The following is a 25,121-nucleotide window of genomic DNA, read 5'->3' as shown; positions in this document are numbered from 1 at the left end:
TTTTTGTTTCATCAGACCAGAGGACATTTCTCCAAAAAGTATGATCTTTGTCCCCATGTGCAGTTGCAAACCGTAGTCTGGCTTTTTTTATGTCATTTTTTGGAGCAGTGGCTTCTTCCTTGCTGAGTGGCCTTTCAGATAATGTTGTTATAGGACTCGTTTTATTGTGGATATAAATACTTTTGTACCTGTTTCCTCCAGCATCTTCACAAGGTCCTTTGCTGCTGTTCTGGGATTGATTTGCACTTTTCGCACCAAAGTACGCTCATCTCTAGGAGACAGAACGCTTCTCCTTCTTGAGCGGTATGACGGCTGCGTGGTCCCATGGTGTATATACTTGCGTAATATTGTTTGTACAGATGAACGTGGTACCTTCAGGCATTTGGAAAATGCTCCCATGGATTATTTTCTGAGGTCTTGGCTGATTTCCTTTGATTTTCCCATGATTTCAAGCAAAGAGGCACTGAGTTCTTATTAAAATACACCCACAGGTACACCTCCAATTGACTCAAATGATGTCAATTAGCCTATCAGAAGCTTCTAAAGCTATTACATCATTTTCTGGAATTTTCCAAACTGTTTAAGGGCACAGTCAACTTAGTGTATGTAAACTTCTTACCCACTGGAATTCTGATCCAGTGAATTATAAGTGAAACAATCTGTCTGTAAACCATTTTTAGGAAAATTACTTGTATCATGCTCAAAGTAGATCTCCTAACCAACTTGCCAAAACTATAGTTTGTTAACAAGAAACTTGTGAAGTGGTTGAAAAACGAGATTTAATGACTCCAACGTAAGTATATGTGAACTTTCGACTTTACATTAGAGGCTCAGTAATTGAGGAAGAAAGACACTGATATCACCAAAGGGGCACCAATCTCATCATGACCTGCTGCTAATAGCTTTAATTTACCAATTACCTCCATCACCTCCATTACATCAGGAGGATCAATCTGAGTAAGAGAAGGGAAATGTCCCTAATGTAATCCAAGGGATTTCCATCAGTTCTATATTTTCTTCGACAGAGAGGAACCCACATGAACAAAGTTAATACATTCACATGGAATAACATCAGGATCACTGTCTTATTTCCAACAATAAATTGAGATTGGATAGTTGTCGATGCTTTTTTCATATCCAGCAGTTGATTCATTATTTTCCAAGTTGACTTTATATTATTTAAGGATTATTGGAATTTGTTTGTAAAATGTATTTTTTGAGATATCCGAAGTAGGTGAGTAAAATTTGTTCTCATACTTTTGGAAATTTGCAGAATTCAGGGGAGAGGGATTTGTGAGTAACTTTTTATACCACTTGGGTTTTTTTTTTTTTTTTTTTTTTAAACTGGGGAGTGAGAGTAGCCTAGTGGTTGGAGTGTTGGGCTAGTAACCACAAGGTTGTAAGTTCAAATCCCTGAGTTGACAAGGTACAAATCTGTTGTCCTGCCCCTGACTTGTCTAGTTAAATAAATGTAAAATCTATAAATAAAAACAGAGATTTCCAGAAGCCATCTCCTGCTCTCTCAAGTGGTTTAACTAAGGGAAAGCAGTGGTGAAAAAAGTCTGGTCAGCAGACTCCACTTAGGCCTGATTATTTAAATGTTCCCATGAAATATTTTAAAGCGCTCACAATTACAGAACTTTGGTGAAATATTCTACTCCCATTTGTTCATTTCCAGCTGCCAAAGAGAAGTGGAACATTGGAAAGTGGTCAATAATGTCATTATAAAGTATACCTGTATTAGCCACATTATTCAAAAAATGTGTAAAAATATCAGTAAGGGTGGAAGATGAACGGGTCGCTCTTGTGTGGTTATAGATTAGGGGATACAGATAGCTGTATAAAGTTTTCAAAAAGTCAGATGTCAGTGAGTAGTTCTCACTTTTAATTGTTTGTTGTAGAAAACACATTTTTATCTTCATTATTAAACAAATCCAAGGTTGATGCAAGGATATCAATGGAACGACCAATTTCAGAATCGGGAGGCCGATAGATGCATCCAATTACCATTTTCTTACCACCAAAAAATGTACACAAGGGAATTTATGTAAAAAGAGATGAAACATCAATATTATCAGATGTAATTACAAGGTCCTCTCTCACAAATAAAATACAAATAATGAACAAAAATGGACACTAATCCTCCCATTCTTGAGGTTCTACAGTGGTGAACAGCATTATAAGGAGCCTTGTCATAAAGCATGGTTGTATCTTCAGTCTGAAAGGGTAACAATGGAAAATTCAGGACTGAGAGAAGACAGATACTGAACAAGGAGGTCATGATTTTGAGGAAGACTGTGAACGTTCAAACGAAATCTAGAAAATAAGCTTGTCTTGGAAATAGATAAACGGCTATACAGGTTGTTAAATTGCTTAACATTATAGTAATCACAAGTGACAGACTCATCTCTTGTAAATCTCAGGAAATATGAACCTGGATCGACACAATCATTATATTTATTGTTTGCTTCATTAATATCTAATGGGTTAAAGACCATGTTATCAGGGTTGATATCCTGCCCAACTAAGAGAGATACACAGTCGGAATCATTCAGAGAATGGAACGGAAACACAGTACTGCATGCCTTACATGTCTAATACAACCAAACATTTGTCTTAGTTTTATCAATAGGCGTGCACTTCCTATGGAATGCACATTGACACTGTCCACATAACACCACTGAAGACTTCAGAGGTTAGGTGAAACACGTGAACAAAGTAGAATAAATATGTGTGTGTGTATGTGTGGGTGTGTGTGTGTCAAATCAGTTGATTATAGCGGAGTCACTTACCATAGGCCTAAGAAAGGTGGGGTGGGCTGGTGAATTGACCAGCTGATCACACTATAAGTATGTGATGTTGCCTTGTTTCAATTCTTCACTTTTAGTCATGGCAGGAGTTCCTTTCTTTTGAGGCATACCTTTTCAGACAAATCTTAATTGATGAAGATGTTGGTTACCTTCTGGCACTTCGCTCTCCTCCTTGTCTTTGAACCTGAGCAGTTTCACCAGTATAGATCTGGGCCGTCCATCGGAGAACAAAGTGCCATTCCTGTGCACCCTCGATGAGTTTGGTGTTCAATTTGAGTTTATCTGCCAGGAGTTTCTTGGCCTTGACTTCTGTGTTATGCCAAGTCTTCAAAACCATCGATTCAAATGCTATTGTGCCTCGATTGATTTTCGAGGAAGTCTCCTTTTGGAAGAGTGCTTGTCAAGTGTTTGGAAAATTGCAAAATGCTCAGAATGTAGTCTGGCTTTTGACATTCCCTTTAGTTCCTCCACCTCCAACTGCCTAAATTCCAAACTATGTTTAAATTCCATTACATCCTTAAACAGATAAATCTTTTTGTTGGTAGAATCCATAAAGGGTTGGAGGAAAGAGTTCAAGTTATTTTCCTGCAAATCTATTAGATCTTTATAGAACTTTTTGTCGATCGAGTAGTTCATGAGTGTAGTGCTTGATAATATTCCTCTTCCGCATTGAGCTTTGCAAAGATTTTATGTCTAGTATTCATCATGCTACAGGCTTGTTGTGAGCTAAAATTAGTACTCAAACACCACCCACACCCGAAAACAAAACAAAGTGAAATGACAAACACACACAAACAAAACACACTTCATCACACACGCACCAGTATGATAAACAGAGAGAAAGTGGAAAACTTGCTCTCTGTATGGATCCTGGCTGCACTTTACTACCGAGCGGGACAAGCAGTATTTATTTATTTAACCTTTATTTAACTAGGCAAGTCAGTTTACTTCCCCAGTCAGATGAACTCGTCGATACCACTGTTATGTCTCTGTGTCCATTATGAAGGAAGTTAGAGATAGTTTTGAGAGCCAATGATAACTACATTTAGCCCAATGATTGAAAGTCTATGGGTTTCTGCTAGCATAGACTTCCAGTCATTGCGCTAATGCTAGTTAGCAATTTTGCTCAGCGCTAGTTAGAAACGTCCTCCAAACCTTTTAGATGCTTCCAGAATCTTTATACTGACATGCAAATCACTATAAAGTATTGAGGCTGTAAACTTTGCATCAACAGCATGCAAAAATACACATTGGTTATACAATCAAATAAAATGCTAAATCAAATTGTATACAGTATAGTGAATTGCTTACTTACAAGCCCTTAACCAACCATGCAGTGTTCAGAAAGTGTTAAGTATTTACTAAAATAAACTGAAGTAACACAACAACTATATAGCAACTATATAACAATATATATAACAATATATATATAGTAATATAGTAATAGTAATTATATATTATATATTATATTATTATATTATTATATATTATATTATATTATTATATTATATAGTAATTTTTCCAACAATTATTTACAGACAGATTAATTCACTGTATCACAAGTCCAGTGGGTCAGAAGTTTACATACACTAAGTTGACTGTGCCTTTAAACAGCTTGGAAGATTCCAGAAAATGATGGCTGTAGAAGCTTCTGATAGGCTAATTAATTGGTTGAAAATGAGTTTTAATGACTACAACCTAAGTGTATGTAAACGTCTGACTTTAACCGTATATATATAATAAAGAGTATTAAATATTAGATGAAAAAAAATGAAAAAAAAAAAATATATCAAATAACTAAAAAGCAACAACAAAATAACAGATGCAAGGCTATATACAGGGGTACCGGTACAGAGTCAATGTGTGGGTCCACAGGTTAGTCGAAGCAATTGAGCTAATATGTACATGTAGGTAGAGGTAAATTGAGTGTGCATAGATAATGGGGGGGGGTCAATTAAAATAGTCTGGGAAGCCATTTGATTAAATGTTCAGGAATCTGTGGATGTATTTCAGCCTTTTGTACCTAGACTTGGCGCTCCGGTACCGCTTGCCGTGCGGTAGTAGAGAGAACAGTCTATGACTAGGGTGGCTGGAGTCTTTGGCCATTTTTAGGGCCTTCCTCTGACACCTTCTGGTATAGAGGTCCTGGATGGCAGGAAGCTTGGCCCCAGTGATGTACTGGGCCATACACACTACCCTCTGTAGTGCCTTGCGGTCGGAGGCCGAGCAGTTGCCATACCAGGCAGTGATGCAACCGGTCAGGATGCTCTAGATAGTGTGGCTGTAGAACTTTCTGAGGATCTGAGGACCCATGCCAATCTTTTTTTGTGCCAAATAAGGTAAATTTGAATCTCTCAACCTGCTCCACAACAGCCCCATCGATGAGAATGGGGGGCATGCTCGGCCCTCCTTTTCCTGTTGTCCACGATCATATCCTTTGTCTTGGTCATGTTAAGGGAGAGATTGTTATCCTGGCACCACACTGCCAGGATATTCTCTCAACCAGCTTCACCTGGAATGCTTTCCAAACAGTTCCCACATATGCAGAGCACATGTTGGATGCTTGTCCTTCACTCTGCTGTCCAACACATCCCAAACCATCTCAATTGGGTTGATGTCGGGTGATTTTGGAGGCCAGGTCACCTGATGCAGCACCATCACTCTCCTTTTTGATTAAATAGCCCTTACTAAGCCTGGAGGTGTGTTTTGGTCAGTGTCCTGTTGAAAAACAAATGACAGTCAAACTAAGCGCAAACCAGATGGGATGACGTATCGCTGCAGAATGATGTGGAAGTGTGCCTTGAATTCTAAAGATACTCTATAGGAATGAGGCAGTCCATCAAAATCATCTTTGCTCCTGGGCTCTGTCCACGCATTTCAAGGCTGCGTTGAAACAATCACTTATCAATGACCCAAGACCAGGTCAGTTAGTCCCTACCATTGTATTTGTATTTGTATTTATTATGGCAGCAGCTACTCTTCAGGGGGCCAGCAAAATTAAGGCAGTTATATAATTTTAAAAACATTACAATACATTCACAGATTTCACACTGTGTACCCTCAGGCCCCTACTTCACCAATACCAAACATCTACAATACTAAATCCATGTGTATGTATAGTGCGTTTGTTATCGTGTTTGTGTGTGTCTATGTATGCATGTGTCTGTGCCAATGTTTGTGTTGCTTCACAGTCTCCGCTGTGAAGGTGTTTAAGTTGTTTTTTTAATCTGTTTTTTTAAATCAAATTTTACTGCTTGCGTCAGTTAATTGATGTGGAATAGAGTTCCATGTAGTCATGGCTCTATACAGTACTGTGTGCCTCCCATAGTCTGTTCTGGACTTGGAAAAGGGGAAGAGACCTCTTGTCTTGTGGGGTATGCATGGGTGTCCGAACTGTGTGCCAGTAGTTTAGACAGACCGCTCAGTGCATTCAACATGTCAATACCTCTCATAAATACAAGTAGTGATGAAGTCAATCTCTCCTCCACTTTCAGCCAGGAGAGATTGACATGAATATTATTAATATAGCTACTGTTTACAGGCCTCCTGGGCCATATACAGCGTTCCTCACTGAGTTCCCTGAATTCCTATCGGACCTTGTAGTCATAGCAGATAATATTCTAATCTTTGGTGACTTTAATATTCACATGGAAAAGTCCACAGACCCACTCCAAAAGGCTTTCGGAGCCATCATCGACTCAGTGGGTTTTGTCCAACATGTCTCTAGACCCACTCACTGTCACAGTCATACGCTGGACCTAGTTTTGTCCCATGGAATAAATGTTGTGGATCTTAATGTTTTTCCTCATAATCCTAGACTATCGGACCACCATTTTATTACGTTTGCAATTGCAACAAATAATCTGCTCAGACCCCAACCAAGGAACATCAAAAGTCGTGCTATAAATCCACAGACAACACAAAGATTCCTTGATGTCCTTCCAGATTCCCTCTGTCTACCCAAGGACGCCAGAGGACAAACATCAGTTAACCACCTAACTGAGGAACTCAATTTAACCTTGCACAATACCCTAGATGCAGTTGCACCCCTAAAAACTAAAAACATTTCTCATAAGAAACTAGCTCCCTGGTACACAGAAAATACCCGAGCTCTGAAGCAAGCTTCCAGAAAATTGGAACGGAAATGGCGCCACACCAAACTGGAAGTCTTCCGACTAGCTTGGAAAGACAGTACCGTGCAGTACCGAAAAGCCCTTACTGCTGCTCGACCATCCTATTTTTCTAACTTAATTGAGGAAAATAAGAACAATCCGAAATTCCTTTTTGATACTGTCGCAAAGCTAACTAAAAAGCAGCATTCCCCAAGAGAGGATGACTTTCACTTTAGCATTGATAAATTCATGAACTTCTTTGAGGAAAAGATTATGATTATTAGAAAGCAAATTACGGACTCCTCTTTAAATCTGCGTATTTCTTCAAAGCTCAGTTGTCCTGAGTCTGCACAACTCTCCCAGGACCTAGGATCAAGAGAGACGCTCAAGTGTTTTAGTACTATATCTCTTGACACAATGATGAAAATAATCAAGCTGCATACTGGACCCTATTCCAACTAAACTACTGAAAGAGCTGCTTCCTGTGCTTGGCCCTCCTATGTTGAACATAATAAACGTCTCTCTATCCACCGGATGTGTACCAAACTCACTAAAAGTGGCAGTAATAAAGCCTCTCTTGAAAAAGCCAAACCTTGACCCAGAAAATATAAAAAACTATCGGCCTATATCGAATCTTCCTTTCCTCTCAAATTTCTTAGAAAAGGCTGTTGCGCAGCAACTTACTGCCTTCCTGAAGACAAACAATGTATACAAAATGCTTCAGTCTGGTTTTAGACCCCATCATAGCACTGAGACGGCACTTGTGAAGGTGGTAAATGACATTTTAATGGCATCGGACCGAGGCTCTGCATCTGTCCTCGTGCTCCTAGACCTTAGTGCTGCTTTTGATACCATCGATCACCACATTCTTTTGGAGAGATTGGAAACCCAAATTGGTCTACACGGACAAGTTCTGGCCTGGTTTAGATCTTATCTGTCGGAAAGATATCAGTTTGTCTCTGTGAATGGTTTGTCCTCTGACAAATCAACTGTAAATTTCGGTGTTCCTCAAGGTTCCGTTTTAGGACCACTGTTGTTTTCACTATATATTTTACCTCTTGGGGATGTTATTCAAAAACATAATGTTAACTTTCACTGCTATGCGGATGACACACAGCTGTACATTTCAATGAAACATGGTGAAGCCCCAAAATTGCCGTTGCTAGAAGCATGTGTTTCAGACATAAGGAAGTGGATGGCTGCAAACTTTCTACTTTTAAACTCGGACAAAACAGAGATGCTTGTTCTAGGTCCCAAGAAACAAAGAGCTCTTCTGTTGAATCTGACAATTAATCTTAATGGTTGTACAGTCGTCTCAAATAAAACTGTGAAGGACCTCGGCGTTACTCTGGACCCTGACCTCTCTTTTGAAGAACATATCAAGACCATTTCAAGGACAGCTTTTTTCCATCTACGTAACATTGCAAAAATCAGGAACTTTCTGTCCAAAAATGATGCAGAAAAATTAATCCATGCTTTTGTCACTTCTAGGTTAGACTACTGCAATGCTCTACTTTCCGGCTACCCGGATAAAGCACTAAATGAACTTCAGTTGGTGCTAAATATGGCTGCTAGAATCCTGACTAGAACCAAAACATTTGATCATATTACTCCAGTGCTAGCCTCTCTACACTGGCTTCCTGTCAAAGCAAGGGCTGATTTCAAGGTTTTACTGCTAACCTACAAAGCATTACATGGGCTTGCTCCTACCTATCTCTCTGATTTGGTCCTGCCGTACATACCTACACGTACGCTACGGTCACAAGACGCAGGCCTCATTGTCCCTAGAATATCTAAGCAAACAGCTGGAGGCAGGGCTTTCTCCTATAGAGCTCCATTTTTATGGAACGGTCTGCCTACCCATGTCAGAGACGCAAACTCGGTCTCAACCTTTAAGTCTTTACTGAAGACTTATCTCTTCAGTGGGTCATATGATTGAGTGTAGTCTGGCCCAGGAGTGGGAAGGTGAACGGAAAGGCTCTGGAGCAACGAACCGCCCTTGCTGTCTCTGCCTGGCCGGTTCCCCTCTTTCCACTGGGATTCTCTGCCTCTAACCCTATTACAGGGGCTGAGTCACTGGCTTACTGGGGCTCTCTCATGCCATCCCTGGAAGGGGTGCGTCACCTGAGTGGGTTGATTCACTGATGTGGTCATCCTGTCTGGGTTGGTGCCCCCCCTTGGGTTGTGCCATGGCGGAGATCTTTGTGGGCTATACTCAGCCTTGTCTCAGGATGGTAAGTTGGTGGTTGAAGATATCCCTCTAGTGGTGTGGGGGCTGTGCTTTGGCAAAGTGGGTGGGGTTATATCCTTCCTGTTTGGCCCTGTCCGGGGGTGTCCTCGGATGGGGTCACAGTGTCTCCTGACCCCTCCTGTCTCATCCTCCAGTATTTATGCTGCAGTAGTTTATGTGTCGGGGGGCTAGGCTCAGTTTGTTATATCTGGAGGACTTCTCCTGTCCTATTCGGTGTCCTGTGTGAATCTAAGTGTGTGTTCTCTAATTCTCTCCTTCTCTCTTTCTTTCTCTCGGAGGACCTGAGCCCTAGGACCATGCCCCAGGACTACCTGACGTGATGACTCCTTGCTGTCCGCAGTCCACCTGACCGTGCTGCTGCTCCAGTTTCAACTGTTCTGCCTTATTATTATACGACCATGCTGGTCATTTATGAACATTTGAACATCTTGGCCATGTTCTGTTATAATCTCCACCCGGCACAGCCAGAAGAGGACTGGCCACCCCACATAGCCTGGTTCCTCTCTAGGTTTCTTCCTAGGTTTTGGCCTTTCTAGGGAGTTTTTCCTAGCCACCGTGCTTCTACACCTGCATTGCTTGCTGTTTGGGGTTTTAGGCTGGGTTTCTGTACAGCACTTTGAGATATCAGCTGATGTACGAAGGGCTATATAAATAAATTTGATTTGATTTTGATTTGATTTAATGTTAGCTCTCTGAGCCAACTGCAATTTTCCTCCTTTTTCCAATTTTCCTGTCTCCTAGAGATGAATGTACTTTGGTGTGAAAAGGGCAAATCAATCCCAGAACAACAGCAATGGACCTTGTGAAGATGATGGAGGAAACCGGTAAAAAATTGTCTATATCCACAGATAAACTAGTCCTATATAGACATAACCTGAAAGGCTGCTCCGCAAGGAAGAAGCCACTGCTCCAAAACCGCCATTAAAAATCAACTGCACATGGGGACAAAGATTGTACTTTTTGGAGAAATGTCCTCTGGTCTGATGAAACAAAAATAAAACTGTTTGGCCATAATGACCATCGTTATGTTTGGAGGAAAAAGGGGGAGGCTGCAAGTCGAAGAACAACATCCCAGTCGTGAAGCACGGGATGGCAGCATCATGTTGTGGGGGTGCTTTGCTGCAGGAGGGACTGGAGCACTTCACAAAATAGATAGCATCATGAGGTAGGAAAATTATGTGGATATATTGAAGCAACATCTCAGGACACAAGTCAGGATGTTAAAGCTTGGTCGCAAATGGACTTCCAAATGGACAATGACCCCAAACATACTTCCAAATTTGTGGCAAAATGGCTTAATTAAGGAAAACAAAAGGCGAAGTATTGGAGTGGCCATCACAAAGCCCTGACCTCAATCCTTGAGAGAATTTGTGGGCAGAACTTAAAAAGCGTGTGATCTGACTCAGTTACACCAACTCTGTCAGGAGGAATGGCGCAAAATTCACCCAACTTATTGTGGTAAGCTTGTGGAAGGCTACCCAAAATGTTTGACCCAAGGTAAACTATTGAAAGGCAATGCTACCAAATACTAATTGAGTGTATGTACACTTCTGACCCACTGTGAATGTGATGAAATAAAATAAAAACTGAAATAATTAATTCTCTGTACTATTATTCTTACATTTGCCATTCTTAAAATAAAGTGGTGATCCTAACTGACCTAAGACAGGGAATTTTTATTAGGATTAAATGTCAGTAATTGTGAAAAACTGAGTTTAAATGTATTTGGCTAAGGTGTATGTTTACTTCCGACTTCAACTGTACCTACATAATGGATGACACAATGGAATATCTTTCCTCCACCCAAGTGGAATTATATTTGAACTATTTTAAAGGAATCATTAAAACGATAACATTTAAGCACAATATATTAATTCTAAAACATATTCCCATTACATAATGGTAAACACTATTAGAATCCATAGTGAATTATTAAAAACTCATACCTCAAGCTGACACTGATAAAACCTTAAAATGGAACTATGCAAAACAAGAAAACACACTGACAGTGGAGAAGTGTTGGAAACCTCTATCAAATACTTGGGTGTTCGATAACCCTTTCTGGAAATAGATTTTTCGGAGGCGAAGGAAACACGCATCTGTTTAGGCGAGTTGCTGTCTAGCAGAGTAGAACACTTGAAAACAAAAGGAGAGCCGCATCTAAGAGCTCCTATGCAATATTTTAATAATCAATGTTTCGACAGAGAAGCTGTCTTCACACATTTTCGCGCAGAACGCTATGCTGGCTGATATACAACAGATAAATAAATACAATGAGAGCTGCCCTAAAATAATAGATAAACGTTCTAACGCTCTAACAAAGCACTCACAGTACACTATATGCTCGTCGAACATCTCATTCCAGAATCATGGGCATTAATATGGAGTTGGTGTCCCTTTGTTGCTATAACAGCCTCCACTCATCTGGGATGGCTTTCCACTAGATGTTGGTACATTGGTATGGGGATTTGCTTCCACTCAGCCATGGGCATTAGTGAGGTCGGGCAGTGATGTTGGGTGATTAGGCTCGCAGTCGGCATTCCAATTCATCCCAAAGGTGTTCGATAGGGTTGAGGTCAGGGCTCTGTGCAGCCCAGTCAAGTTCTTCCACACTGATCTCGATAAACCATTTCTCTATGGACCTCGTTTTGTGCACCGGGGCATTGTCATGGGGCACTGAAACAGGAAAGGACCTCCCCTAAACTGTTGCCACAAAGTTGGAAGCACAGAATCATTTAGAATGTCATTGTATGCTGTAGCGTTAAGATTTCCCTTCACTGGAACTACGGGGCTTAGCCCGAACCATGAAAAACAGCCCCCGACCATTATTCTCTTCCACCAAATTTTACAGTTGGCACTATGCATTCAGGCAGATAGCGTTCTCCTGGCATCCGTCAAACCCAGATTCATCCATCGGACTGCCAGATGGTGAAACGTGATCCAGAGAACGCGTTTCCATTGCTCCAGAGTCCAATGGTGGTGAGTTTTACACCACTCCAGCCGACGCTTGGCATTGCGCATGGTGATCTTAGGCTTGTGTGCTGCTGCTCGGCCATGGAAACCCATTTCATGAAGCTCCCGACAAACAGTTATTGTGCTGATGTTTCATCCTGAGGCAGTTTGGAACTCTGTATTGAGTGTTTCAACCGAAGACAGATGATTTTTACATGCTTCAGCACTTGGTGGTCCCGTTCTGTGAGCTTGTGTGGCCACTTCTCGGCTGAGCCGTTGTTGTTTCTAGATGTTTCCACTTCACAATAACATCACTTACAGTTGACCGGGGCAGCTCTACCTGTGCAGACATTTGACAAACTGACTTGTTGGAAAGGTGGCATCCTATGACGATGCCACATTGAAAGTCACTGAGCTCTTCAGTAAGGCCATTCTACTGCCAATGTTTGTCTATGGAGATTGCATGGGTGTGTGCTTATTTTTATACACCTGTCAGCAGCAGGTGTGGCTGAAATAGCCGAAACCACATATTGAAGGGGTGTCCATATACTTGTGTACATATAGTGTATATACTATGTCGTCAAAACCAAACTTTACAAAGCAAAGAGGGCTACACTAGTAATTATAATTATATAGGGGACAATGGAGTCTTAAAACAGAGGTTGTAGGGGGATGACAGTGTGGTGATGTGGGAACATATGAGGAAACATAGTGCGAGGCAGGGGGTGAAAGGACATAGTCAGGGGGTGCAGGCTCGGTCGTGCCATGACCGAAATTGGGTGACTGTGTGGGTAAACCTCTGCCCCCAGTGGCAGGTGAGTGAAGGGGAGGATAGGTGACATGAGTAGGGGCTGTGGCTGGAGGAAGTTAGCATGGTGCTGCAGGAAAGTCTGGTGGATGGTGATGGAGGTGGATAATGGTAGAGGAAGTTGTACAGGGTGCAGTACTATGGGGGAGGACACAGGGATGTGCGGGCTGGCTAAAACTGGTTTCAGTTTGTCAGGGAACGTTTGATAGTCCATAGCCTTCCTGTGGGCTTGGAGATGTTGGAGGCAATGCTTTTCCAGTCTGTCCAGTGTGGACCTGTAACAGTCCTTTGAGTTAAATGATTCCTGCTCTAATTTTGTGTAGCTAGCATTCAAGGTCTCTGACATTTTCCCATTGCCTATTGGTAGAAATACTTTACAGGAGCCATCACTCTTACTGTGAAAGTTGGGCTGATCTGGGCTCATCACAGACTTATGTGCAACAATAACATCTGAGCCCTTAGCTCCAGAATCAAAAATATACCTCTTGAGATCTGACCCATTGATCTGGCCTTTGCAGCTGGATCTGCCATTTACACTGTCAATACTCTTCTCAAGTGCATCAGGGTTCAATTTATCCTCAGGTCCAGGGGAGTCAGAGCCAGTGCATGGGCTAAGGCCATTTGCTCCTTGACTCTGCTCATATCTCTCTCCACAGCTCACGTCAGCCACTGAACTCTGATGAGCTCCACATGCCCTTCTCCTCCTTCTTCGCCTCTTGTTTGGTTTATGCAAAGAGTTCACACAAGTACTACCGACAGTTTGGTCATCCATAGTCCTTTTTCGACATCTTCCACCTTCCTGTAACAGTGATTCGGGGAGTGGCTGGTTTTTTAAGAGTGTGGGATCTATTTTATTCGTCTGGTCTGCACTTGTGATGACCGGGTTGGTCTGGAGAGATCCACAGTTGAGAGATGTGTGTTCTAGGGCATTTATGTGTTTGGACTGCTGATTGCGCATATTGCCCTCGTTGATCTGTCCTGGACCCTGGAGAGCCTCATCAGAGTGGGCCAGACTAGCTGCGGGGCCATTCACACACTCTGCCAATGCGTGCCTCATAGCACCTGCTGTGTCTCTGTAAGCTTCAATTCTCCCCTCGTTGCCCTCAATTGAGGGTGATTGCTTGGGCTCGTCTGGCTGAAATTGTTTTGCACTGCTATCACTTATTTGGTCATCAAGTCTTTCACAATGATTGGGAAGTGTCAGGCAATTACCAAATCTTTCTGTTGCCCCTTCATATCTGTCACCCCCCTGGTGAGTCACCCATCTGTGCCCCTGCCGCCTTCTCCTCCTCTGGCTTGTGCTACAACACCTGCGTGTGTCCACAGCCATAGCTGTGTGTGTCAAGCTTGTGGTTGCCAACTGTGCTGAATAATTGCAACACTGCTCATCCTTTCTGATGAGTGTGTTGCTTGGCTCCTCGCAACCATGACTTTTAGGCCTCTCGCAATCCTCCTGAACAAGGATGCGCTCTGGGCTTGGCAAGCTCTTAAACAGCTCACGTGTTTCCAGGGTTGCTTGATCACTGTAGGACTTCTTAGCTAATTCAGCTGATTTCTCGACAGCTCTTTTCACCACTCTGCAGCCAGCGTCTTTAGTGGAGGCTCTGAAGTCAAAATGGAGTGGGTTGCAGCTGAAGGAAATAGATGGACTTGTCCTGGTGAATGTCAACATCTCAGAGGGCCACTGGAGCACCGTTTTCCCATTTCTACTGAGGATAGAGTAGAAAGGTTTACATGGCCTTGCAACTGTCCATTTCTCATCCTCTGACACACTTAGATCTTTGTCTTGGGGTTGAGTGTAAATTGCTTCATTTGAATGATTAGCGCAGTTCAACAATGGGTGTCCTCCCTTATGGGAGACATTATCTGCTAACATGATTTTGTCAGGCTCTGTCCTCTGTCCTTGTTCCACCTCAGTTTCCTGTCTTTGTTCAGCCAAGTTGCTTTTTAGACTTCCCTGCACCATGTCCAGTTCACAGTCATCTAATGTGTTTGAATGGGAGAGAAACATGGAAGATTGGACTGTGCAGGGAAAAGCCACATCCTCAGAATAAACGAGGATAGTGCACAAATCAGCTGGGGGCATCGAGCTGTCTGACCCCGATGGTGCATTGGTTAACCCCTGAACCTGTGAGCCTGCAATGTGAATCTTCCCCTTGTTATGCAGAGCCTTCTCGCTGGCAGTGGGGCTGGGGGAGTCTAGGCCAGTGGGAGGCTGTGGGGAGTTGAGCTGCACACTGAGCCTCTGTCTACATGCATGCCTGCTTGACCCGTCCTCCCCGGCCTGGCAGAACACCGCCGCCGAAGACTCCAGCTTCAGAGAGGCCTTTTTAGGGAAGGAGAAAGAGATTTTTTGGCCACACTTTCCGGTCACAGTGCTGGGAGTTTGCTGGGCCTGAATGGTGCTGGTGTTATCTGCAAGTGTGTCTAAGGTGATGTTTGGACACATTGTGTGTTCCTGGGTGCTGTTCTGTGCCCGGCTGCTGGCTCTGTCACCATGCGCTCCCCTGTAGCCTTCCTCCACGGCCACAGTGGTAGATCGGAACATGGGTCCACTACCAGGTACGCTGCACAGAAAGGAGTTGACACTAGAATCAGTATGATAGCAGCCAACATCCAAAAATCAACACCAAAAAACAACTGGTGACACAATGAGTATGTTTACATGCACAATAATAATTGTATATTTTACTGATTATGGCAGAAGGCAGAGTATGGCATTAGTCATGCAAACACCTTACTCTGCTTATCGTAATCGGTGTAAGGTTATAATCAAAGTAAACATACACAGATTTAAAACACCTGGTTTTCATACAAACTGTATATGTCTGAACTCAGAATCAAATAGTGTTATTGTTATTATAACACAATAACATGGTCACTGTGGTAGAACGTTTATTTTGATTGCCGATTTTCTGCATTTATCAAAAGTCCCATCAGCAGCCAGATTTGAGATGTGTCCATGTAAACATAATTGTTAGGGAAATTGTTCTTCTTGCAAAGCATGGACATGTTCTAAATGAACTATTATATTAACTAGACTATCCACACTAATCACATTGTGTGCATGTAACCGTGCTCATCGTCTTATTCATCCCCCAAAAAGAAATACATCTAACATTTATTTTGATTGTTATTTTAACTTACGTAAATTACAATTCCAACTAGTTCTAAAACTAATTTACAGCCTGTTGCAATTCTGTCATATAGGGACACATATTGGTTCATTGGCTGTTCCACCCACCGTTGGCCCTCCAGCCGCTGTTCGGCCAGCTCATGTAAACGTCTTAGTGCTCTCTCTTGCTTTCTGCCATCCTTCTTGGATTTGGAGGACACGTTCCGGGCAAACTCCCGCTGCTTCAGCTCTTTCAGTCTCTGGCAGAGAGAAGAAATATCACCAGACTCATTATCTACTGTACAGAGTCAGCCATTGGACTAGCTTACTCCGGCCAAACTAATTGAATTAAGTGATATTACTCTTTCAGATCATTTTTTATTTCCTTAGATGGTCCTCTCCAATATAAGGCATTGGAACCAAATGGAGATATCATTTCTCTATGGAGAAGGTTTTAAACTAACTGTACAGTATCAGACAGCCACCCGCTGTAAATCTCTGGAGGCATGTGTTGTAAGAATATTATATGTACACATTTTATGCCACAACAACTCACATCTCATTCATTCACGTTGGCTAACCTTATCCAACTTATTCTAAATCAGCAATCCTAACGTTCACTAATTGGTTACCATATCCTTACAGTTAACCCTACAACTGTTTTTAATTCAATGAAGCACATATCAAAACAAGACAATATTGCAGTGATTGGGAGTGAGGTTTATTGATCACATTGCTTCACAATTCACAACATGTTTAATTATAGACTCATACCCTAGGACTGTGTTCACACTCAGTGGAACAGAAGTTATACAATGCATTTTTCCCACAACTGTTGTGTGACAACCAAGGATGTGGTGGACCATTAACACAAATGCAGATTATGCACATTTTGCAATTAGCGTTTATGCACCTAGTGTTCTTTAAATAAGTGTTCAGCGTTACTCGCCACAACTATTGTGTGTACAACTGTTGTTACCCTTGAGTGAACTAACCCTACATTTGCCATAATATATCTTTATTTTTCACCTAATAGAATAGATCATCTAGAGGGCTCTATAATTACCCAAACCCACGAATGGCTCCACCTTATGTATTCTACACAGGCTCTTTTGTATTACACACAACTCAGCAAGGCTATGTGACCTTACCTCTTTGAAGTACTCTGGTGGTTGCATTTAGAGTGGCTGGGTCACAAAGCCAGAAGATTATTTGTATGCATCCGAGATCATTTTGTCATGTTAAGTAGCCTCTTCTCTCAGGATTATCAAGCAGAGGGGCCAGGCAATTGTTAATGTGCTGGGCTTACAGTATAGGACGAGCCTGTCCAATAGACACATGTTATTGAGCTTCTACTTCTTGCAGGCTCTCAAAAATGTTTAGCCTTTTCATTCTACAAGTGAGGTGTAGGTACAAGTGACTATTGATGCAAATGTTGCCCTCGAAGGTAGAATGTAATGTAGATAAATGACTGTATATGCAGACAGATATTCAGCCAAATGTCATAGGCTTTACATTACTTATTAATATATTATACAACAGGTGGGTCTAATCCTGAATGCTGATTGGTTAAAATCACATTACATCCTGTGTCTATTCCACAAGTTACCACCGGCTTAATCTTTTAAAATGCCTATTTACTCTATTCCATCTGACTGTGCAATCCAATCCAGCACAGCCAGGCACTTTATACACTTGATCTCCACTATCAAAAGCATCTAGACATTATCTCACATTCCTTTTGAACTAACATTTAGTTTTCAACAGCCGAGATTTGAAAAAACCTTGCTCTCTGTCTCTCCGACTTTTGCAACATTGTTTCAATATTCAAATTCGATCTCCAGCTGTCCCATAGTAATGAACGCGTCGGAACAGACAGACAACGTTTCCCACCCAGTCGAAATCATGAATCAGCTAGCATCATTTTTATGGATATATACAAAGAATTGTCAATTGAAAAAATGTCAGTTAGTTTGCAGTCTTTTCAGATTCAGTTTGAAGTGATTGTATTAGCGGTGTTGTTGGCTACAACCGTGTCCCTACGAGAAAGCAAAATTGCAACTCATTAGCTCATTATTATGGAGATATCCAAATAAATGTCACTAGAAAACAGCTTAAACAAATGCAGCTACTTTGCTATTAATCTGGCTGCACTTTGACTGACTGTAAATTAGCCATAGTTGGCTAGCTAGCAATAAAGGGATAAGAGTGATAACGCCCTCGAAGCCGGTGTTTGGAGGATATATTGGCACATTTAACACCACCCATGCCAATATATCCTCCAAACACCAGCTTCGAGGGCATTATCACTTACATGGAAATACACAATGCACAACGAAATGCATGTGACATTGTCATGTTATTGTTTTGCAGAATAACGCTTTTTTTTGTTAACGGATACTGTTGAGGGAACCATCACAGAAGTACTCTAATTTTTGACACCTTTAAACACTCACCTGCTAGCCTAGACTAGATCTCTGTGACGCTTTAGCTACAACTGCCCTGGTCACAGGAGTTTGCTAAATCACATGTAGATCTAAACCAGGCTACGGTCTTTTTGGTTCTCATCAATCTGCTTTTTAGCTGAGGTCAAAGTGGAACTGATATTTAGACTGTTCCAACTATGCTGTTGTAGGCAGCTCCGGGAAGTAGTTTACACTAGGCACAGGTCTAGGATCAGCTTCCCCTCCCCCAATATTAACCTTGCAATACTGACAATGCAATTCTGACCCAAGATCTAAGGGAAACTTCACCCTACTCCTTGTGTGTAGGATAACACAGCCAGCTAGAGGAATTAGCTCTGTCAGTGTTATGTATATGTCTGAAAACTGGTTTATTCATTGACCTGTGCTTGTTAAGTGAGAATGGATATTAATACTAAATTAATAATGCAGATACAGTTCAGCTTAGGTTAGCATGTGATCTTTAAACAAATATTAATTACATTTGTGACTCGTTACAGAATCGGGGACGTTTGACAATAGTCCCTACCTCACAGTAATGCTGTTTGAAAGAAAGAAAGAAAGAAAGAAAGAAAGAAAGAAAGAAAGAAAGAAAGAAAGAAAGAAAGAAAGAAAAAGAAAAATCCAGAAATGCCTTCATGTGTATGTGAACTTTCTAGGCCTTAATTACAAACCTGTATGTGATCCGTAAATATGATTATGAGCCTAGTTTAGCCAAGGAGAATTGCTGAGCTTTATATGGAGAAAGACAGGATACTTCCTGGCTAACAAAGACTGGCTGAGATCATGGAGGTTGACTATGGTGACAGTTGGTCATGCATCTGCACGTGAATTCTTAAAGAGATGGATGGGACTAATGATTAAGATGTTGTGAACAATGCTGAATGGGAGTAAACAAAGAACCTATTTAGCAAGTGTGAAAACCTCATCAAAATCTTTCAAGGGTATTTTCTGCTTGTCTCCTAAGTGGGATATCAAGTTTATCAACTTTCAAAGCAGCATAACTTTCCCATGTTTCCTCCAACTACAGTGTATGTACCATTTTGAAGCTCGGAGTCTGTACTTTTATCAAATAAAAAATTAAGGGAACCACTTAAATTTGACATTCATAGAGATATCTGGTCACATTTAATCAAACCTCAAAAACCTTAACATACACGGAGTGTACAAAACATTAGGAAAACCTTCCTAACATTGAGTTGCACCCTATTTTGCTCTGAGAACAGACTCAATTTGTCATGGAATGGATTCTAACAAGGTGTCGAAAGCGTTCCACAGGGATGGTGGCTCATGTTGACGCCAATTCTTCCACAGTTGTGTCAAGTTGGCTGGATGTCCTTTGGGTGGTGGACCATTGTTGATACACACAGGAAACTGTTGATGTGTGAAAAACCCAGCAGCCTGGCACCTGCTACCAAAGCCCATTGAAAGGCACTTAAATCGTATGTCTTGCCCATTCACCATTCAAATGGCATACATACACAGTCCATGTTTCAAGACTTAAAAATCCTTTTATATTTGCTATTTACCTCTGCCAGATCACATTTATCAATAAAAGAGCTATTTGTAAAAAAAAAAAAAAAAGATTTTTGCAAACAAAATCAAGACATGGGTGGAATAAATCATGTTTATCTTGAACAAATATAAATGAAACAAGGTTTTCATCACTATTGATGTTTATTGCTTTGACCTGAACAAATTGGAAGGACACATTTTACATACAGTATTTTACGGAAATGATAAATGAACCCCATTGAACACAAATTAAGGCCGGTCTACACACCACATGAGGGACAGAGTTTTACTCTGTGTGTTGCAAATGGATTTCTTGCACTTGATGCATGTTTACTGTGTCTTCCTGTCCTTCTTGGGTAAACACATATCACAGCGCTTCTTCTTGTTGTTGCTACCGGCTGCAATCTAGAATGATGAAAACACTTAGTTCAGGAATTGATTTCTGTTTTTTTAAATGTTCCTGGACACAGACTCTCCCATCCCTATGCAGTGTACTCATGAGTGCCATATTTATGTCTAGGGACGTGTCGGCCGTGAACACAAACTTACAGGAATTGATAGCTGTATTCAACAGCTGAGGTATGAGTTCTGGCTTGTTTTTTCGTACTCTTCCTACCATTGTCAGCTTCCTCTTGAGGAACTCCTGGCCCAGCTTGTGCAAAGTTAAAAAGTTATTGCACATGATGTTGTGGCCACGTAGTCACTGTGTCACATCCAAGGACAACCTTCATCCCTTGGCTCTTCTCAGGGGCTCCTCCATCTGGCTTCCCCATATACAGTTGAAGTCAGAAGTTTACATACACCTTAGCCAAATACATTTAAACTCGGTTTTTCACAATTCCTGACATTTAATCCTAGTAAGAATTCCCTGTGTTAGGTCAGTTAATATCAACACTTCATTTTAAGAATGTGACATGTCAGAATAATAGTAGAGAGAACGATTTATTTCAGCTTTTATTTCATTCATCACATTCCCAGTGGGTCAGATGTGTACATACACTCAATTAGTATTTGGTAGCATTGCCTTTAAATTATGTAACCTTTTACGTCTAGGGGTTCCGCTAGCGGAATGTTTCGACAACAGAGTGCGAAATCTAATAATAAAAAATTATTCAAAATATTTAACTTTCATACAATCACAAGTGCAATACACCAAAATACAGCTTAACTTTTTGTTAACCTCTTTGGGCTAGGGGGCGGTATTTTCACGTCCGGATGAAAAGCGTGCCCAAAGTAAACTGCCTGCTACTCAGGCCCAGAAGCTAGGATATGCTTATGTAGATTTGGATAGAAAACATTATAAAGTTTCTAAAACTGTTAAAATTACGTCTGTGAGAATAACAGAACTTATTTGGCAGACGAAACCCTGAGGACAAACCATCCAGGATTTTTGTTGTTGTTGAGGTGACAGTGTTTTCAATTGTTTTCTATATGAATCTAGATTTCTAAGGCACCTGCTTGCAGTTCCTATTGCTTCCACTAGATGTCAGTCTGTAGAAATTGGTTGATGTTTTTCCTTAGAGAAATGAAGAAGTAGCCATTTCCTATCTGGTTGGATAGCAAAGTGTACTGTTGTGGTTGGGGCGCACGACCTGAAAGCTCGCTCCACTTTGTTTTTATATGCTATTGAACGCTGTTTATCCAGTCTTAAATTTGATTAGGTATTTTTTTAACGTATATAATCAAAGTTGGATTAGGAAAGTTGTTGGAAATGTTTGGACAAAGATTACAGGTAACTTATTAGATATTTTGTAGTCATGTTGCGCGAGTTGGAACCGGTGTTTTTCTGAATCAAACGCGCCAAATAAATGGACAATTTGGAGATATGACGACGGAATTTATCGAACAAAAGGACCATTTATGATGTTTATGGAAATATTGGAGTGCCAACAGAATAAGATCTTCAAAGATAAGGCATGAATTATATCATTATTTCTGAGTTTTGTGTCGCGCCTGGTGGGTTGAAATGTGATTGTCATGTGTTTGTTCGATGGGGTGCTTTTGCCGTAAAGCCTTTTTGAAATGTGAAACGGTGGCTAGATTAACTTGGGTCAAACGTTTCGGGTAGCCTTCCACAAGCTTCCCACAATAATTTGGGTGAATTTTGACCCATTTCTCCTGACAGAGCTGGTGTAACTGAACCAGGTTTGTAGGTCTCCTTGCTCACACACTCTTTTTCAGTTCTGCCCACAAATCTTCTCTAGGATTGAGGTCAGGGCTTTGTGAGTCAATACCTTGACTTTGTTGTCCTTAAGCCATTTTGCCACAACTTTGGCAGTATGCTTGGGGTCAATGTCCATTTGGAAGGCCCGTTTGTGACCAAGCTTTAACTTCATTACGGATGTCTTGAGATGTTGCTTCAATATATCCACATAATTTTCCTACCTCATTGTGCCATCTATTTTGTGAAGTGCACCAATCTCTCCTGCAGCAAAGCACCCCCACAACATGGTGCTGCCATCCCCGTGCTTCACGGTTGGGATGGTGTTCTTCGGCTTGCAAACCTCCCCCTTTTTCCTCCAAACATAACAATGGTCATTACTTTTGTACTTTTGTATGAAAAGTACGATCTTTGTCCCCATGTGCAGTTGCAAACCGTAGTCTGGCTTTTTCATGGCGGTTTTGGAGCAGTGGCTTCTTCCTTGCTGAGTGACCTTTCAGATTATGTCGATATAGGACTCGTTTTACTGTGGATATAGATACTTTTAGACCTGCTTCCTCCAGCATCTCCACAAGGTCCTTTGCTGTTGTTCTGGGATTGATTTGCACTTTTTGCACCAAAGTACGTTGATCTCTCAGAGACAGAATGCATCTCCTTCCTGAGCGGTATGACGGCTGCGTGGTCCCATGGTGGTTATACTTGCGTACTATTGTTTGTGCAGATGAACGTGGTACCTTCAGGTGTTTGTAAATTGCTCCCAAGAATGAACCAGACTTGTGGAGGTCTACAATTGTTTTCTGAGTTCTTGGCTGATTTCTTTTGATTTCCCATGATGTCAAGCAGAGGCACTGAGTTTGAAGGTAGGCCTTGAACACATCCAGCTTCTAAAGCTATGACATAATTTTCTGGAATTTTCCAAGCTTTTTAAATTCACAGTCAACTTAGTGTATGTTAACTTCTGGAATTGTGATACAGTGAAATAATTTGTCTGGAAACAATTGTTGGAAAAATGACTTGTACAAAGTAAATGTCCTAACTGACTTGCCAAAACTGTGGTTGAAAAACGAGTTTTAATGACTCCAACCTAAGTGTATGTAAACTTCCGACTTCAACTGTACACTTGCAAGTTCCACGCATATGATGAAGCATCATCACAGGCATCCCAGATCTTGTTTCCATATTTTGCAGGTTTAGACGGTTTAGACGGTATGTCCTGCCTGAAGGGGCAGCGGCCCCAAAATGGCATAAACTGCTCATCAACAGTAACGTTGGCCCAGGGTTGTAAAACCGTGGAAGGCGGTCCACCCACTTGTTCCATACTGACCTGATTGCGTCTGTGAGAATAACAGAACTTATTTGGCAGACAAAACCCTGAGGACAAACCATCCAGGATTTTTGTTGTTGTTGAGGTGACAGTGTTTTCAATTGTTTTCTATATGAATCTAGATTTCTAAGGCACCTGCTTGCAGTTCCTATTGCTTCCACTAGATGTCAGTCTGTAGAAATTGGTTGATGTTTTTCCTTAGAGAAATGAAGAAGTAGCCATTTCCTATCATTTCCTAGCTTGTCTCTCTGCTGCCGAGCTGGTCTGCTGTCTCGGTTATCGAAGCGGCTAATCCTTGAAATAATGTGGACGTTTTCCAGAGACATTGTTGCACAGATGTCAGTTTCTGCATCCCACAGGGATTCAAACCCACTTCCCTGGCATTTCAAGTGCCATGCTCTACCAACTGAGCTTCAAAGGACCACAAACTTTGTTGAAGGCATGAACAAGAATCCCCTTTAGTGGAATAATGTTTTCATTGTAGTTCAGTGTTTCCCAAACTCAGTCCTGGGGACCCCAAGGGATGCACATTTAGTTTTTTGCCCTAGCACTACACTGCTGATTCAAATAATCAAAGCTTGATGATGGGTTCATTATTTGAATAAGCTGTGTAGTGCTAGGGCAAAAACCAAAACATGCTCCCCTTGGGGTCCTCAGGACAGGGTTTGAGAAAAGCTGCTGTGGGCAACACGGGGATATAAATGTGTACACTGTAGTAAATGGGGAAAATGCTCATTCAGGGCACAGGTCAAAGATTTTTCTCAGGTTAAGCAAGTCATGCAAATACTGTAGTATGGAAGAACAAACACCTTTTTATCCCCTCATATTCATCTGATATGTACTTTGAAATCAAATATGCCCTTTTTTTTGGAGATTGCTATGTTGACAGTGTTTTCTTTGTCATTCGTAGATTATAATTTTTTTGCATTTGGCAACGTTGAAATGTAACTAGTCTGAATGAATTGCATGGTAGGAGGTATTAGGTGCACCATACCTGTTTGTGAGCATGGTCGTAAGAGTTGATGTGGTTGTCAAACTCCTGATGCTTGTAGTACTGCTTGTCACACAGCTCACAGTAGAAGTTAGCCTTCAGGTCCTCAAGTGCCTCGGCCATAGTCCTCTCCTTCTGTGAGTAATCCTGGTCAGGGAAATTTTAGAAAAAATGCTAAACTCAATAATATATCACTAGCTAGGTTTCCATCCAATTTCAAGTGAATATTCAAAAATGTGCATTAACTAATATGCACCTTTTTCCACCAGAGATGTGTTTCCATCAAACAGACTTATTGGGGAAAAAAGTGTGTCCGTGATGACATAGTGCACATGACAATAATGTTTGTGGTTAAATTCCAATGTGACAAATGAAAAATACAAGTTAAATGGGTTTCCATCGCATTCAACTCTGCTGATGGTTTGGTCACAAAAACTGTTGCGTTATATAGCAAATGTGCACACTCTGGTCTTGGCACGTGCGCTCTAGCCAACAGCTCGCAGATACATGTAGGTTACCTACATTATGAGATAATTATGGAAATATATACATTTATACAATAGTTACCCTGAGGAAAATGGAGGAGGGTCCTGCTTTTCAATTTCAGTCAGTGGGAGGGT

At 41.3% G+C, this 25,121-nt stretch overlaps 1 protein-coding gene across 1 annotated transcript in view; it reads right to left on the bottom strand.

Annotated features, from left to right (window-relative positions):
• Positions 1-12,775: 12,775 nt before the first annotated feature.
• The window catches only part of LOC112219913 (zinc finger protein 804A-like), a 60,737-nt gene continuing 48,391 nt past the window's right edge, over positions 12,776-25,121 (bottom strand). Inside the window, exons 2-5 of the mRNA XM_042325001.1 lie at positions 24,505-24,648; positions 16,178-16,308; positions 14,434-15,500; positions 12,776-13,071 (exon numbers count right to left, since the gene is read on the bottom strand). Coding sequence (XP_042180935.1) covers positions 12,776-13,071; positions 14,434-15,500; positions 16,178-16,308; positions 24,505-24,648 — 1,638 coding nt within the window. The remainder of the gene's footprint in view (positions 13,072-14,433; positions 15,501-16,177; positions 16,309-24,504; positions 24,649-25,121) is intronic.

This window comes from Oncorhynchus tshawytscha, linkage group LG07 (assembly GCF_018296145.1).
Source record: "Oncorhynchus tshawytscha isolate Ot180627B linkage group LG07, Otsh_v2.0, whole genome shotgun sequence".
In the NCBI taxonomy this organism is placed as follows: Eukaryota; Metazoa; Chordata; class Actinopteri; order Salmoniformes; family Salmonidae; genus Oncorhynchus; species Oncorhynchus tshawytscha.
The sequence above is the reverse complement of the archived record's forward strand: the minus strand, read 5'-3'. Positions and strand labels throughout refer to the sequence as shown.